This window comes from Lineus longissimus, chromosome 3, assembly GCF_910592395.1.
Source record: "Lineus longissimus chromosome 3, tnLinLong1.2, whole genome shotgun sequence".
Taxonomy (NCBI): Eukaryota; Metazoa; Nemertea; class Pilidiophora; order Heteronemertea; family Lineidae; genus Lineus; species Lineus longissimus.
In genome coordinates, this window is record NC_088310.1 from 19,125,095 (window position 1) to 19,142,868 (window position 17,774).

At 40.8% G+C, this 17,774-nt stretch overlaps 2 protein-coding genes across 5 annotated transcripts; one reads left to right on the plus strand and one right to left on the minus strand.

The window, feature by feature from the left end:
- Positions 1-2,466: 2,466 nt before the first annotated feature.
- LOC135485031 (coiled-coil domain-containing protein 97-like) lies at positions 2,467-5,373 on the minus strand. 3 transcript variants are annotated; one of them, XM_064766757.1, is made up of 5 exons: positions 5,257-5,373; positions 4,099-4,939; positions 3,748-3,802; positions 3,377-3,497; positions 2,467-3,053 (listed from the first exon to the last, which is right to left on the minus strand). In XM_064766757.1, exons 2-5 carry the CDS (start codon positions 4,909-4,911, stop codon positions 2,837-2,839), a joined length of 1,206 nt encoding a protein of 401 aa, XP_064622827.1. In that variant the 5' UTR covers positions 4,912-4,939; positions 5,257-5,373; the 3' UTR covers positions 2,467-2,836. The 3 variants fall into 3 exon arrangements, with proteins under 3 accessions (XP_064622827.1, XP_064622825.1, XP_064622826.1); XM_064766755.1 differs by having other exon boundaries at positions 3,377-3,524; XM_064766756.1 differs by having other exon boundaries at positions 3,377-3,524; positions 5,251-5,373.
- Positions 5,374-5,503: 130 nt separating this feature from the next.
- Positions 5,504-17,268, plus strand: LOC135484113 (putative uncharacterized protein DDB_G0292636). Of its 2 annotated transcripts, XR_010446421.1 has the most exons (8): positions 5,504-5,572; positions 9,187-9,258; positions 9,868-9,935; positions 10,802-11,488; positions 12,006-12,128; positions 12,519-12,633; positions 13,883-14,255; positions 16,955-17,268. XR_010446421.1 is itself a non-coding variant. In XM_064765244.1 (5 exons), exons 1-3 carry the CDS (start codon positions 11,369-11,371, stop codon positions 12,525-12,527), a joined length of 252 nt encoding a protein of 83 aa, XP_064621314.1. In that variant the 5' UTR covers positions 10,802-11,368; the 3' UTR covers positions 12,528-12,633; positions 13,883-14,255; positions 16,955-17,268. The 2 variants fall into 2 exon arrangements, 1 of the variants encoding a protein (XP_064621314.1); XM_064765244.1 differs by lacking the exons at positions 5,504-5,572; positions 9,187-9,258; positions 9,868-9,935.
- The last annotated feature ends 506 nt before the right edge of the window (positions 17,269-17,774 follow it).

The following is a 17,774-nucleotide window of genomic DNA, read 5'->3' on the forward strand; positions in this document are numbered from 1 at the left end:
TCTCTGAAAGGATGGGTGGCGGTGTGCCCACGCGCGCAGGACACCACACATGCGCACCTGCACCGTACGGGACAAAGACACCGAAGAGACACGAAACTGGTTGACTCCCCGCCGACATAAAAATCAATATCAACGACCATAATATGTGCTTGCTGTGACGATGATTAATTGCATATCATACATGGCTGCTCGGTGATGGATTGTAAGAGATGCGATTGTCGCCGTATTCACATGGCTCATTATGTTGTGGAGACACTGGTTGTCACAACACAAAGGGTGTATGATTTTATGGATTCATACTTGAAAACAAAATAGTCGACAACACTTACTACATGTTAAATCTCATGCGATTTCACTTTCGCCTTGTTCTGATATTTGGACATGATTGGTTTGTCACATCGGTTCAGCTTCGGGGAAAAGTAACTTAAACAGGAATAGGTAACCCCTGGAAGAAATTGTCTTCTTAGACAACGCATTGAGGTGGCGATAGAACCCAATGACCTTATCATTCCGATTGGATAACATGTCGAGATTTTGACATGTTTGTATTGTAAAATAGTTCCTCATACCACACATTTTCGAATATAAAATGTCGTAAGTATTCAGGAATGTTGTCGAAAACGATATGATTGTCAGCCTGTCGGATACGGACAATCCGGTCTTTTCATTATTTATCAAAGAAGGGATGTGACAAGAGGTCAGTGTATAAGGCCTTCCGCCTTGCAAAGACCTCATGTCACAATCAGGGTGGCCGCCACAAACCTGTCTCGCCAGCTCGACATCTTCAATGGATCATTAAACTACATGTACAAATGTAGTTGAATTCAATTTTATAAATTGTTTCAGTGCTCTATTGTGATCGTATTCAAGATGAATCGTTTTGATGAAACCGCAAGCACTTCGGTTGATTTCTGTGAAAACTCCATGTATCAGTCTTGATTGGTTTTTTGTGGTATCAGTCAGTTGTGGTTGATTATTCCCTACAAAGCTATTTCTCATCAAAATATCAACCTGGTGTCTTCGTGATCCTTATGTTTTTTTGATGCAGTCACAAAACATTTGGAACGTGTGACAGGGACATAAAACCCTAGTTGTAGATGCCGGGGGTGTGACATTCTGATATCGTCATCTGAGGACATCCTCTTATCACTTAGTCATTCTTCCTTGATCATGTGATAACAACTGAAAAATAGAGTACGGTCAAAAAATTTACAGAGGGGGACTAAAATTCATTTCTCACCTTTTGGGCCTAACAGATGGCATTGGCCTGCCTGGGCGACTTTATCGAATCGGTTGATACAGAACTTCATCAAATAACAATACGGGTGAAAAACACATGTGGCCACAAAGCATTGACAGTACAGTAGTCAATAAATTCAGATGTCATTATAAAAATGGTGCCCGCGATGGAGGGCGATATATGGATGTGATAAAGCGAATTATAATACTTCATCGCCTGACGCAGTACAATAAATTGTTTGCATTATTCTGTCTTTGTCAATAGAGATGTTGTGTTGGCGATGCCTCAGCGAGTGTCCGCATCAATGCGAGATGTTTTTTAATCGAACTGCGGATGTACCTTTTTTTAAACCCTACTCAGAGGCTTATTTACCGTAATCAAACCATAGGCCAAGTAAATAAACCATGATTTAAGTGTCAAGAGCTCGTGATCGAATGAGGATTTGGTGTATCCTTACAAAGACAAAGATTGTACACCTTTCATCGCTTCTACTTTAAAAAATGGCAGAATATATCGATATACTATAAACTAGTATACCATCTACTAGTGTAACCATTACAGTAATAGGTCTTCACCAAATAAGTTGGGGGAAAAAATGAGTGGTACATGTATATCAATAAATCATTCACGTTGCAAATAGCACATCCAAAATGAATGGTCCGTATACATTACTAGAGGTGCCACCTGTTCAAATTGCTAGGAACCAAGTGAAAGGACAGTTGGGGAAAAACTGTCGACAACTCATCAGGAATGAACTGTGTTCCTTCTTCTTCAGCGTTCGCTCTGCACTTGGAGGGGTCATTCTCCAAGGAGTTATCCTCCTCCAAAGCGGGATGAGCGTATCCTGCGTGCCACTACGGTTAGGCGCCAATTGGGTTTATTGGCCTAGTGGTCCGACTTCGGCGAGAGAGATAGAGTCCACGCAAGCTACTCATGTTTCTCACTTGGTGGGGTCTTAGCTTGCCCTGGCCTAGACGCCAGGTACAAGGAACCTCGGTTTTGAGTCTCATTCGAAGGACTGTGAAGAGCCAGGAATTTTAGTTCCTTGAAAGCCACGCCGGTTCATCCAGACATACGATCATGGGTTCTCCCCGGGATCGAACCAGGGCCCTATTGCGTGGTGGCCAGCAGTGTAAACCACTAGGCCATGAGGCTCCTTGAACTGTGTTCCAATCAAAGATGTTCCAAGGAGACTATCACAAACAACAGATCAGCGGTCCATCTGCCATAACAGAATAGTTTGCGGAAACAAATGGTCTTATGGTAGTGGATGCCTTGCTGAATGTTGAGGTGATTCCATAAATACATGTTCATGTACAATCAAGTACGCTTGAAAGCAAGTCAAGAACAAAATGTTGGTACAAAACTGATGTACATGTAGTTTACTTCAAGAATGGTAGCTTAGATACCACAACATTATACACAAAAACAAACAACTAGAGCACAATGATCGTCCACTACCTCCCTTTTGCATTATTGACGAAAAGGGTTTTAACAGGTTGAAAATATGGACGATACATGTATGCTATGCATAACACAAGGAAGGGTCACCATGAGCTAAGGCAGAAACTGATAGTAAGCGACTGTTGACTTAGGTCATGACGGAGCATCCCGAGATTGTGATGATATATTGAGTTGACTGGTGCAAGTAGGTCTCCCTCTTCTTTCTGGCATTTTAAATTCTGTTTCATCCAATGCTGAACATTCCATCTCTTCTTCGATATCTTCGGAATCTTCCTCATTGAAGTATTCGTCCTCGTCGTCATGTTCTCGTATCTCAAGATCATCATACTCTGAATTCTCATCAACAGTACTGAAACAGAGAGGCGACACTCTTTTTTATTAAACATTGAAATGCTATGATTTAGACCCAATGATTATTCATGAAACCAAAGGCCTTTCTATCCTTTTTGGTCTGACCCCTTTTTATCTGTCAACTGTCATTACTTTGCCTATATCAAATATCATAATATTCATGCTAGTACATGGATTATAATAATATCTGAATCAAACACAACCCAGGTTCCTAACTGTGCATATCATTCACCTGAATGATCCCCATTTGACTCCCTAGCTCCTACCTATTGTAGGTCACCCTTTAAAGTGTGATACAAAGTGATTTTTGCTTCAACCTACCTATAGTCGAAGTATAGCTTGTCATTTCCTGACATGAATCGTTCCTTCATCAAATCGAGGAATTCCTGCCGCATCAGTCGTCTCTCACCTTCACTCGGCACCCACTCAGCTTTGTCTCCCACTATAATAGGAAGACAAACAGAACAAACTTGAAAAAAAATAATGGTCACAGCAGTATGAAACACTCCTGGAACAAACTGACAACTGACCTGATAAATCACTCAAAATAACCAGTAAAAAACATGGCCACAACCAACCTGGCCACACCAGAGACAACGTCACAATCTACCGCATGAAGACTGCAGCGAAGAAAAAACTGTATGAACAGGTCAAGTCTGGTGAGGACAAAGGCACAACCAGACTAGGCCTACCTTGTTGTTCGTCCTCTTCGTCATCATCTTCTTCACTTTCTTCTTCCTGGCCCTCCTAATATAGGAAAATCACATGTTACGGAGTGAAATTGCATGTCATAGCATGCTACAGCACAACAATGCTTTACTAAGGTAAACAGTCAGTACAACATCATTCGAAAAATGTGTTGTAAACATTACTGTCTCTCTATTCACACATCCCTGCCTTATGCCTCTACATGCACATCAAGATTCGAATGAGCCAGGGCATGATTTGGTCCTTCAAAAATCCTTGTACGAAAACCATCTTATTGCATCTTTTTAATTCGTGTATATCCGTCTCTTCTCCTTCACAGAGTGTGCCCTACTCACCTCAATATCTTTCTGTACTTTATACAACTGATTCGTTTCACTCCACTGCATATGCTTCATAAGAATTGTCGAGAATCGCAAGTCGGACTTGTCCATTTGCCGCTCTACCTCTTCATTTGCCTCCTCTTCCGTGATAAACTGTCCGACCATCTGCTCATACAGCAATGGGTCCCTCTCTTTCATCTCTTCTTCAGAGAAATAAGTCCCCTCACTTGTCATTTTCAACATGGCTTGGTATCGACGATTTTTAATGTTAGTCGCAGTGCGTTTATTATCCAATAACCGCTTCACCTCGGTCATATAAAACTGTATTGTGTAGTCTGATTCTAAATGCTTAAAAAATTGCAGATCTCCTTCCACAAGCTGCTTGCCAAACCTAGCAAGAAATTGGTCCGGTTTATCATCAAACAATTTGCGTGCTATGTTTGACTTCTCTTCATAAGTCAAGTCTGGCTCATCGCGTTGCTGATGTTTGAAATGTGCATCTGATTTAGCAACTCGGTCTATCATACAACTGAATGAATCTCTACCACAAGGTGATTCTGCAGAGGGAATAGTACACTGCTGTGGACTAGAATCTAGGCCTATTATGCCTATGCCTTGAGCAAGATCCTGCGTCTGATCCATTTTCTCATTGTTATCCATTTCAGCAGAACAGCCCTTTTCAGAAGACTTTGGCATCTCACCCCAGTATGCTTTTTCAACATCATTTATCGGCATATGGTCCTGTGACTGTGCATTTCCACTCTCCACCCCATGGGTACTGATTCCAGATAGAAGTTTTGGCAATCTTTCAGATACATCTACATCCATGTTTCAATCTAGGCTAAACTATTTGAATCTGGAACAATGACAAAAGGGTAAATAATGAAATACACTATGCATATAATTCAAAAGGTAGAAGATACATCGCAAATAAACAGGCTTAGGAACATAGTGAAATAAGTACAGGAGGAGAGTCTGAGGAATTGTCACTTCAATGCTGGCTTCAATGCTGGCTGTCACTTCATGGCTAGTGTAACTGCACTACTCAAGAAGGAAAAAATACAAAGCCGCACAAGGATAGATCTGAAAGTACATAAGGCGTACATTAGACATTGGCGATCAGCCACCTAACCATCTAGCCTAGCCTCTATGTTGGCATTTATTTACCCTTACAATATAAGAAGTTGTTTCCAACCATTAAAAACAAAATTTGCTGATGATCTGCGTCAGATAGTTGCTAAAAGTAGCCAAAAACTAGTAGAAAATGACAACTTGTGAAAAAATCGAAAACATGGGCGCAGACATTTTGACCAGTCACATGATCAAAATGAACGAATCAACTTTCGAGTTAAGGCGTTCTCGAAAATTGGAGAGAAGGGAACATTGGGCACTTGTCACCTTTTGGAAGAAGAGGGAACTAATTTAACAACTAGTGTGCCTTTTGGCTGGTCCTCCAATTCTGTTGGGAGCCCTCGTTTTGGGATTTGTCGTAAATACGTCACTGACACGGGGGGGGGGGCTGAAGTCTATTAATAGATGGGGATTACCACGGCGGCCATCAGCTGCACAATGGGTGGTGTAAAGTGAAAGATAGTCCCTCATATCATAGAGTCTTCACAAATATCTTTGATTGTTTATTGCTTCTCAGTGCCTGTAGCATCTTGACCACCAAGGTTTTCACATCTTATATAAGTTGAAGAGAGGGTGTGTTCTTGTGATGGGACTTCAATAGAAGACGAGGTTCACTTTCTAACTGCCTGCCCAAAATATGATGCTTCAAGGAACGATTTTTTCTCAGTTATCAATGAGAACAACATCAACTTTTCAGGTCTCTCACCAGGAAATAAGTTTATCTGGCTTCTTTCAAATGAGGACCCTGGAATTTGTCAGAAGCTATCATCATTTTTACAGAAATGCTTTTCTGATCGCATAAAATAAGGACCTCCTCTCTCCCACCTACTAGTATCTACTCCAGGTTTTGACCCCGGTAGTAGACTTTATATTGTTACTTTTGTCATGTATCCTTTGTATGTCTTATGTACTTTCAATCAAAATCATTGTATTTCTATTGTACCATGTGTACCTTTGCCCTCCGGGCCTTTTGATTAATAAACTAATAAATAATAAATAATATATCAAGATTTAAACCCCGGGCTTGGTTTAAATCAAGGCATGTGTTTTCGAGACGATCTTTGATGGGTTCTCCTTTGTCATGATGAAGTCCTACGGATTGGGGATCGCAGTGTTTCAGAAATGATCCTATTCCTTGGCTTGTTGAACCTTTAAAATATTAGAATAAGAATGACGCTTTTAAATAATGAGTTGAGAACTGTGCATCAACAAGGACATTATTAGCTCTGTAAACGATATTGTACGATTGTATTTTAAGTAGGAGGAAACCGGAGACCCCTGAGGAAACCAATGCTGTCGAAAAGAGTCGCCCTATCAAACTGGATTCAAACTGGTGATAAAGCATTGAATGAATGGGTGATCATGCGAGGGATGTGGATTCATACTGGTGATAAACCATTCAATGCAATGGGAACTCAAGTTAATGTGGTCATCTGAGGGATGTGGATTCATACTGGCGATAAGCCATTGAATGGGTGATCATGTGAGGGATATGGATTCATACTGGGGGCCATTGCATTGAATGGTTTATCACCAGATCTCCTCAGGATGGGTATCATTAACAAAAGCTGTATCTTGTTGAAAACAAACAAATCAAATTAACCACATCATGACTTACTACTGGCTGTTGGTCGAGTACAATTGTAGGCTATTACTGCTAGTTTTAAAGTTGAAGAAATCTTTTTTGACTGTCAGTTCTTTCAAAAAGAAGTTTGGCAATGAAAATTGTGAATGAATGGCAGGAATCATTGACATTTTTACCATTTTTAGCTCACCTCTTAGCAGAGGTGAGCTTATCCCATACCGTGGCGTCCGTCGTCCGTCGTCGTCGTCGTCGTCGTCGTCGTCGTCGTCGTCGTCGTCGTCGTCGTCGTCGTCGTCGTCGTCGTCGTCGTCGTCGTCGTCGTCGTCCGTCGTCCGTTAGCAGGGCACGTTTCGTAACTGTTAGAGCTATTGAGTTGAAACTTGGTACACATGTACCCTTATGTAATGACACCTGGGAGACCAAGTTTCGGTCCGATTCGTTTCATGGTTTGGCCACCAGGGGGCCAAACGTTAATAGTGAAAATATGCAATATCTCCCTTAATAGTAGTCGGGAAATTTTGAAAAAAATATGGTAGGTACTTCTAGCAAAGGTGCATCATATATCCTCCGGGTTTTTGATTTGACCTCCTTTTCAAGGTCACAGAGGTCAAATGGTGTAAATTGGCCGTTAGGATGTAACGATGGCACGTTTCTAAACTGCAATGACTATTGATACCAAATTTGGTACACATTTACCCCTTAGTCAGGTGATCTCAGGGACGAAAGTTTGGTCCAATATGATTCACCACTTGACCACCAGGGGGCAAAATCCAAAAACCTTAAAAATGTGATTATTCCTTAACTTCTTGCCCGATTGCCACCAATTTGATATCATGGGTACATCTAACCACCATACAGTATATGTCACACAGGTTTTTAATTTGACCTTCTTGTCAAGGTCACAGAGGTCAAATGGCGTAAATTCGCCGTCAGGCCGTAACTATGGCATGTTTCTTAACTGCAATGACTATTGATCACAAATTAAGTACACATGTACCCCTTGGTCAGGTGATCTCAGGTACCGAAGTTTGGTGCGATCTGATTTGCCGTTTGGCCTCCAGGGAGGGGGCCAAATCCTAAATTCTTCAAAATGCCATTATTCCTAGTAATGACTTGCCCGATTGGCACCAATTTTATATCATAGGTACATCTAATTCTAACATCCATTCAATGTGTCACCCGGGTCTTCTTTGATTTGACCTACTTTTCAAGGACACAGGGTGAATGTACTGTAAATTGGCCATTTTGGGGAAATTGTAATTGCTTGGACCTACATCAAACCTAACACTACATGACACAAGACCATGTTCTTTATCCATCTTTCCTCCACATGAGGTGAGCACAATGGCCCTGGCCATTTCATTTGCTATTTGTTTTTATTGCAAAAAACTGTTTCAGGAAAAAAACAATTATGTAGGGAAATATTTAACATTACAACTACCAACACTATTCCCCCCAAATCAAACTGGTCACTTATTTATTCCTTATGGCCAATCACATTACCTACTTGGATTAACCCTTCACCATTTGACACCTTTGTTTGATTGTTTGGAGCAACAAAAGACTATGCCAACCTTGAAAGAATGTACTATGGGTGTGTTACATAAAACCACTACCTGTCATATTTCATACCTTCCAATGCTTGCTTTGGCTTTGACTGTGCAGTGCAGGCTGAACATCCATTCCAGCAATGAGCACATGGTTTTGCTCCAATTTTGACTTATTTCAACATCTGAAATAGCAAAATTACTTGTGTTTAGCACAAATCTTCTACAAGGTGGGTATCACCTTCTGTCAAACTGAATCTTGATGTTATTCGTGTTTTATTTTTGTAGGCCTAATGGATTTTTGAAGAGGGCAACTTGTCTTTGTATTTTCCCCTTGTATTTTTGGATGGAAAAATTAATTCTGTTGATTGAGCTCATATGATCCAATATGCAGGTATCATTCAACACAGAGAAAGAATCTACCTCCAGGAACCTTTAACTTCTGACACCAGAATCCTACCAAACGCCACAAATCGTACAAGATTCTGTTTTTGGAGGTGAAAATTGTAGTCCAGAGGTGACAATGTCCTCCGGGTATTACTTTTGGCTAAACTTTAGAATCCCCGATCGGAAATGACGTAGTTTGATCGCATTCAACTATAAATCCATTGAACGGTGGTGCTTGGTTAGTCAACCGATGACCTTTTTTTGGGGTGTGATCAGGGATTCTAAACTCGTTCCTTACTTTTACCATAGAGGCCCTTACACCATCCGGAGGGACTAACGGACAGACACCACTCAAATAGTTATTCTACTATAAGTCACCTAAGCTAAAAATGAAAAAATGCTCTCAACTTAAGGAATTTGGAACCAAACATTTGTGCCAATTTATCATTACAGATGACGCACACCTTGTCAGCAATTGCAACGAAAGATTCTCACTGGTATGGTTTGCAAGGTGAAGGGTTACATGTAGGTATATAAGATTCTGACTTTCCGATTGGTTGAGAGGTGCCACTGTCAAATGACAAAAGATATGAGGATTGCATGCTTTTGCGCAAAAGAACTGGAGAGTACAATCGAGTCACCAAATCAGGAGGCCATATTTGAAGCGCGTGATGCCATCTCATTGGATGCTAGTTTTGGGTTGATCACAAGTTTTGCTGACGTTGATTACATGAGTACAAGGCCGCAGCTGTTGTTCTGATGGTCCTATTGGATTTTACATACAAACTACTGGCTATTCTTACGACAGTCATATTCACTTTTGTGTCTTTATCCTAACCCTAACCCAGACCTGAACCCTTCCTCCTGGCACTAACCCAAACCCAAACACTTCCCCACACCAATCTCAACTTCCTAAATCCCAAAATTGCATAAATCCTAGTTATAACTAGTCGTAAGAATGGCAACTTTGTATAAAATAAAAGGAATAAAGTCTATCAATTCCATGAAGGAAACGTAATTCATGACTAAAAATGATGTATTTCAACATCATATTTAGGCAGTAATTTCATGACTTAAAACACATAGAATTGCTGTAATATTGCATTATGCATTTGTTCCAATTTATCATTACAGATGCCACAAACCTTTTCCGCAATTGCAACCGAAGATTTTTGGATGAATCGCAAGATCATCGTTGAAGGGTATGCATCAAGTAACAACTTGCCCAAATTGTTGATTGAGTTGCCACTGTCAATTTTTTTTACCGTTATTAGAATAAAATAGTAAAACAATGCTATTGAAGGCCACAAGTGAAAAGTCAGTCCCCAGATGTGTCACTCTTAGTTACAGCAAAGGAATGAACTGACAATGCTAATGGCAGATTTGCCTGCAATCAGTGCTTCAGTTTCAAACCAATAGCATGTGGTGAAAACTGATAGAAGCCATGCACTGAATTTGAATATTGTAAGTATGACTGGTGAAAGATATAACAAACCAATAAGCAATTGTCATAGACCAAGCCTTATCAATGAGGTATAAACTAATACTGAAATTTAAAAAATATTACAAATCACATACAACTTTTATCCCAATTGCAAGGACCTTTTCATGTGCACTTTCCTGAGAGATCAAGGAATTAAAACTACCTTGTCTATATTTTGCCATTTTTTATCCAAAGAATATTTTTTTATAAAATGCACAAATAAAGCCACTGCTACAATGTACACCAAGTTTTGAACATGTTATATAGATTGACAGTGACCCCCTCCATCAGCAATTCATGCCAGTGGATTTTCAAAAGTCATAACTTTGTGTGTGTGTGTGTTTGAGACGGGATAGGAAAAGGGTGCGGGAGGTCATGTGGGGGGGGGGGGGGGGGGGAGGGGAAATGGTGACCATTGTGAGAGAGTTGGAAGTGTGTCTGATCACTGACTTGCTAATTTTGTAGCTATTATTGTTATTCTAGTTGTTAGAGTAGTTATCGTAGTTATCTAGCTATCGTAGTTATCTAGCTATCATAGTTGTTATTCTTTTGGTTCCTGCTTATGATCTATTTTAACCTCTTCAGCTTTCAGTTGTCCAGGCCAGGCCAGGTGACCAATGACGATGATAGATCGGGTTCGATTCAAGCTATACGCTTGGTGTATTTGGTTATCGTGACTGGCGACTTGAGTCTAACTCATCTCATTTCCAAAGCGCGGTGGCTGGGTCCCAGGCATGCTTGCCTCTTTGTTCCACGGTCCTCATCTAAGTTTCGACGGTGATGACATGGACTTAGGTTCAAGGAACGTGTTCCCCTTGAGTCATTGTGGTTGATTGATGGGGGCAATAAACAGTTGCGTGTCGCTAGTCGTTCAATTGGTCCCCTTGTTTTAGAGTGTTGGCGGGATAAGTCGTACGAATGTTAACAATAGTATGCAATAGCTGGCCAGCGATCCCCTACCTGATCTCGAGGGGGATGGAATGACTGGGTGATAGGCCTGTTGTTAACCTGCGGAATTTCGTCGGACGAAATGTCAGGCGTGTCCGTGTGGGTATTGTGCTAAACCAGTTTAGTACTAATGACGAAGACATTGGGCTCTTTGAATAACAACAGTGTCCTTGACCTCCTTGTGCCACACAAAGCTAATAATATATGCCCCCTGAAATCGACAAGACGGCGATGAAGAAGGAGAGCCGGCCTCCAACTCGTCAGCCGAGAAGACACTGGATGGACCCCAAGAAGATGTTGCTGCTAATGTTGGAGCCATACAGGGTAAGCATCACTTAGTCCTCAGTTACATCTGAATTAAAAGAAACATTACAAAGATGTTAAAATATCTCCGAAAAAAGTATCAATCTGACGTACAATTTCAACTTTTATACGTATTGGGGACTGCCACACTCAATTCTGTTCATACAGTGTTGAAACTGCTTCAACCAATTGAAACGTGTAGTCTGGGCGTTAAAGCGTATCAAAACAGGTCTATTGGCAGAGAGCATGCTCACTAGCTTGTTCCTGTCATGATTATCTTCTAATTACAACAAAGGGCAGGGACATTCATCCGCGAAAGGCACGTTACTTCAAAATATGGCAAGAGTTTCACTTTTCAAATCAAATTGCATGCGCATTAGGTGTGGTGCAGCCGTTTCGAAACTGGTGTAGCCAATTCGTATTCCGGAGAGTGCTCTCTGGAAAACAATTTTAAATCGGATTCAGTGTGAATGCATCATGCAGTCGAAACACTCAGAAATTAGATAAACCCCTCAACAAAAAATGTGATTTTTTTCAGGTGGCCGAGCCAACATTGTACAAGGGCCACAAGGACAAGGGACACAAAGACAAGGGACACAAGGACAAGGGACACAAGGAACACAAGGACAAGGGACATAAAAGGCGATGTTGCAGTCTACAGGTTGAGCATCACTTAGTCCTGGTTGATATTATATCTACATTAATGAAACAAACTTCATAACTGTCCAACCAGCAGTTAAGGAGAGAGAAAAATCATTTTTCATGTCTCCGAACCTGCACCCTGGTGGCCAAGTCATGAACTTTTATCCCCGTGTGATGTCATCTGAACGTAACAGCCAAATGAGCAACATGACCTCGATGATCTTGATTAGTTGGACAAATCTTGAGTTACATTTTATGTATGGTTATTACTATATTAGTAATATCAGACATGAGCATGGATATACAAGGTGACAACCATCTCAGTCAAATGAAAAGAAGAAGAAAATCTTTTGGTTTCAATCTATTCATTTTGAGATAGGTCCTTGAATGTATTTTTCCTGTTATCTAGCTGAGATGATGGCTGTCGAGAAGACCATGAACCACTCAACCAAGATCTACAATTCGTGCTATGTAGATGTCACTCTCAAAGATTTTGGATGACGAAGGAATCCAATGCATATATGGTAAGTATAAATAGGTGACAGGACAGCTAGTATATGAGTGAACAGTCGCCATGGGCTGGGTTCGTTTCATTAAGTTGCAAAATGGTGGATTTTATCTTCAAACTGCACAAGCAACCTCAGTTTGGAATTGAATTGCAAATCAAGTGTCAAGTAGTAAAGCGTTGTGGTGATCTGTATCAAGGCTTTTAGAAAATTAAGACCAGAATACATTTCTTAAATAACATCCAACTCAGGCCCTTCCAGAAACTAGCGATGATTTTTGAAAAACCCACTTCAGCCGCCTTGTTTTGATCGACCCGATTATTTGGGCAGAGATGCGCTATACTAACGATACCCACATATTGCTGGAAGACTTCAGTAACTTCAGAGAGATTTCGCACATCGATTGGGAAACCTTGGACCTGCATGTACCCTACTCATGAAACCGAACAAACTCAGCCCTAAAGTGTATTTACAGGGTGGGCCAATAAATATTCCATATGTTCTGTGGCTGCACTGAAAATAGACAGGCTATTAGATTTTCCATCTATGGTTTTGTCACTGCATCGCTCCTTACTAAACACAAACTGTGTCAAAAATAGTAAAAGAGCCGCAGTTGTGCAGTGGTTTGGGTCTCTGACAAGCAGTCATTCAACTCCCGGGCACACTGGTTGAAAATGCTCAGGTTGTAGTGCTGATTGAGCAGCTAATCTGAGTTCCAGTTCCACTGAAAGCTCTCAGCATAGACTGGGGAAAGATTTAGAAGTTAAGGGTGACAATCTCAACCCAGTTGTTGATATCAATCAAGACTAGAAACCAGAAACTTGCAAATTATACTTTTGGGACAGACAAGATGTCGAGACGCGATGAGATAAGGGGCTGAGTGAGGGCTTCAACTTAAGGGGTACGCCATTTGTTATTACTGGTGGTCCAGGAAAATAGAATTGCAGTTAATACACAATGCTGTAGAACAGTTATTATGCATACGAGTTTGCTGAAACTGGGTGCTTCTGGTATTTGTTCATTGTATTTCTATACAACGGCAGTGGCAGTGCCAGTGCTGAAATCTATATTTAGTACATATTTGTGCAGTTGGAAATTTCAATTTCAATTACAAACTTCTTGTTTTTAATGAACGGTGTAGGATTTATGGGTTGTGATTCTATCGTAAACTACTTTGGTGAATTTGATGAAACCGAATGAAAGGCCCTTATGGCACATGCATTAATTATGGTAGAACAATGGAGTTACCTTAAATTTTGTTTTCCAGTCGCTCACAGATACGGCAGACGACTGAGAGTCGAGTGGATTCAGTGGATCGAATGGTTGTGCTGAAGGATGTCCATGTGCAGGAGTGACGAACCACAGTTCAGCAAACGATGCCTTGACACTGACCAATTCAAGGAGAACCTTCGCTAAGATCAGGAAGGGAACCTGTTTGCTATGTGGATGGATTGAACACTTAAATGTCTGTCATTCTATAGACTATAATGACAATTTTCTGATGGACTATAGTGACAATCTAACTCCAAAGGGGACTCTCTGGACTTAGGGAAAGCTACGGACATAGAGCCCTGACATGATATCCTGCAGCCACCATGAGGACAGCCTATCTCATACCTTCGGAAGGATGCCATCACACGGTAATATAAACAAATCAATTTCAGTTTTTCAAATGTCCTTGATTAGGTGTAGCCTGATTTAGCGATCGTGAGCTCTCTGTTGAGGAACAATTTTCCAATGTTGTTTTTGGGATACCAATCACAGTGTGATTTTCATCAAACTCACAATGATGATAGTTTGGACCAATCTTAATTAGTAAAACAATACACTGTTGCAAAATGTGCAAAAAGAAGACAATAAGGAATACACGTTCTAAACATGTTTAAAGCTTGCTCCTCCATATGATTGCATCATTCAGAAATATGGTTTTTAAAGGAGAAATGCTTTGAAAACATGAAAACAGTCATACTTTCAATGACTACACAAAGGGGTCAGGGCAAAGGAACAGCCTCATTGTGTTCACGGTACAATTTAAACAATACCAATTTTTTTCTCGAAGCACATTGCCCCTTATGTATTACTGAGGACGAGGTTTGTCTTTTCTTGTAACAATGCCATTGTGGCATGGGGAACAGAAATATGGAAGCGTGACTTCAGTTTTTCCTATAGGCAACAGGCAAAGGGTCTCAATTCAATGGATTATACTTATCATGTACTATATAGTTATGGAACCTAAAGGCATAGTCCTATTGAGACCAAAGACGTATGCTAGAATAATTTGCCCCTGTGACACTCTATCCTGGGACAGATATTCCTGCTACACCAGAATCCTTAATAGCGTCCTATCTGATCTTCCACATTTTCTTAAGATGGGTATACGGTAGGGTGTGGTCTATTTCTGGTCAGCATCAGTCGACCGGGGGCTGCACCTGGGACAAATGTCTAAATAGTCATCTACAGACCCATCCGCTGACAAAATATCCAGTTAGACCAGCAGCTATGAATGATAATAATCACAACTTCATCACAAGTCTGCATCTCCCAATAATCGCAATCATCACAGAGTCCTTGCTTTGTAGACTTGGAATCAGAATTGGAATCAAAATTGTAATAGCTGTAGTCATTGAGTGACCTAAGCTTAAACGAATTACCAGAGACAATAGTGCCGGGCACTTACGAAAATGCCGCACCTGACCACAACAAAGGTCGTTATGAGGTGATATACAATCTTGTGATGTCACACAATGCTGGCCTACATCAGGGGCGGATCCAGGATTATGAGAACGGGTGACTGCTGAGCTTAGGGCACAGCATGAACACCATAGCGAACCGTTCATTTTTCTCTCACAAGAAAAACCTCTTTTTTTTTAAAGTCAGCAGAAAATGGGGGGAAGCCCCCCCCCCTCTTAAGCCGCTGTACATGGACGAATGCAGTTTCTTCTGGTGGGAATGGCCAGCCAAACATGCATGGAGCCATAGTAGCCTCATGTGACCTGATATCCGCTGAGGAGTTTCTGGATTGTTTGAAAATGCTCAAAGTGGTTACAGTAATGAAGAGCGGAGTGCATCTCTGATTTTCTTATCTTACTCTTTAATAAACTTCTTGGTTGTAATGTCCTCAATATCCTTACAAAGTCAAAGGAATGACAGTGGGAGCTTGAATCACGTTAATCTTATTGGAAAACTGTTCAGGCACTAATTTGTAATGAGCATGAATATCAATTGCTAGCTGATAAACACAACAGCTAGAGACTCTGTAGTGGTCCCTTAAGGAAGTGACGGTCAGGGTCTCTATAGAATAATAAAATAAATAATAGTCGGCGCTTATATAGCGCTCGAATTACTCAATAGCTGGGTATTCTCAAGCACTTTGGGACTATCATCATCCCGGTCTCCACAGAAGTCAATCTGGGGTTTCAAGGAGCAGCTACAAAGCGCTCATTCTTGAACTCGACCAGTAGGAGAAACAAAGTGACGATTAAGCCGGGAATCGAACCCACGACCTCCGGATCATGAGTCCGACTCTCTACCACTGCGCCACCGCGTCTCCGTTGAACCACACACCATATCAATACGAGGTAGGCCAATATCAAAGAATGTAATTGTGTTGAGGTCCATCGAGTACCCCTTTGCCTATCGTCAGTTCTTGCAATGGGGCCAAAAAATGGGTTATTCTTCGACCTCGATCAACTCCCTGAAATCTTTCCAATATATCTTAGCAAGGATTTATCATAACTCGGGTTGCAAGTATCAACTCAATCACGCCATTCAGAATTGTGACATTTGGTTTATTCAAATGACTATCAATCAAACTCAATGCAATTAAACTTTTCTAAACTAATAAAATTCTATCATTATAATCTTGATGAATTTAATCATCACATGGAGTTAGAGGGGCAGACTTTTCTTGAGTGAAGTGCTATTATTCCATGAAATGAACCTTTAAAAATTGTAAATCTTGCATGATTGATAGGTATACGGTTTTGGTAAGACAACCTAAAACCTCCAGCTTGGTATCAATTACAAAATCCCAAAAATGACTTGGAAAATGTTCCTTAACAAAACTTCTCAAATTCTACAGTCCGTTACCTCCCTCTGAAACTAAGAACTTAATCTGCTGATTTTCTAACGATTGGCATGTCAAGGAGGGATACAGATTTGTGTATCTTGCTCATCCAAAGCAGCACTGAGAGTGAGAGATACTCCTGAACGACGGCTGTAGAGAAGTTGTCCATTGATCTATACCAGGGCACCATGGCCTCTTGACATTGAATTATCAACTTGACATGTGCACCTACATATGTACAACCTTAATTTCATGTTGTCTTTTTCTTTTCAGCATGATGAGCCATCCCACTGGAGGGAGAAGGATGTTGTTGACCCAGCACATCCCAACCATGCTCCCATCGCCGTCAAGTAACAGTACGACGGTTAGATTGTATTTTGTCACCGTAGGCTTTATCGTTTTATCAAAATATCTGATTGAAAGGTGATTGAATGAAAATTCAAATTTTTCTGATGGTGAGAAGGCAAATATTTACCTATGACAAGCATAGATTATTTTAATCTGTGTTTGGTTATGATCATGACTTGTGCCATGGTTCAAAATCTTACACTTTTCAAAGAAGGAATTGAAATTATGGGGGGTTGGGTTGTTTCTTGCTAACAAGGGAGCAAATAAGGCACAGAATGAATAACAATTTGGTGGGGGTGGGGTTGTTTGTGGCTACCAGAGGAGCCAACAGCCGCCTTGGGCATATCAGGACCCTGAAATTCTTTTCAGGCTAAAGTTATCAAAAAATCACCGGATTCATCAGATATTCATTTGATTATATCCATCACTTTTGACATGGGGTCCATGTGTTCTTGTTTCGCTGACCCCACGAAACAAGAACACATGTGTCTGATGGAACCGTAGGCCTTTCATACTGTTTCTCGATCTCATCAGTACCACAGAATTAACTGACATGGCCTGGGCTCCGATGCCCTGGACCTAATATCACACTGGCTGGATCAGTTGCTCAGTACATGTACCTTCGTGCTCGAGACAACTGACCAACAGTGATAAGTTGAATTTGAATTTCCTCCTTCTTGAAATACCAAACATCTTTCCAATTGAACTAAAACAGTTGGATAAACTCTCACTGTTTTATTGAAAA

Coding starts and splice junctions, on each gene's coding strand:
- LOC135484113 (XM_064765244.1), top strand. CDS start 11,369: ATGCCCCCTGAAATCGACAAGACGGCGATGAAGAAGGAGAGCCGGCCT. Junction 11,489..12,005: donor TAATGTTGGAGCCATACAGG/GTAAGCATCACT, acceptor GATTTTTTTCAG/GTGGCCGAGCCAACATTGTA.
- LOC135485031 (XM_064766755.1), bottom strand. CDS start 4,911: ATGGATGTAGATGTATCTGAAAGATTGCCAAAACTTCTATCTGGAATC. Junction 3,525..3,747: donor CGAAGAGGACGAACAACAAG/GTAGGCCTAGTC, acceptor TTTTTTTTCAAG/TTTGTTCTGTTTGTCTTCCT. Junction 3,054..3,376: donor AAGCTATACTTCGACTATAG/GTAGGTTGAAGC, acceptor TCTCTGTTTCAG/TACTGTTGATGAGAATTCAG.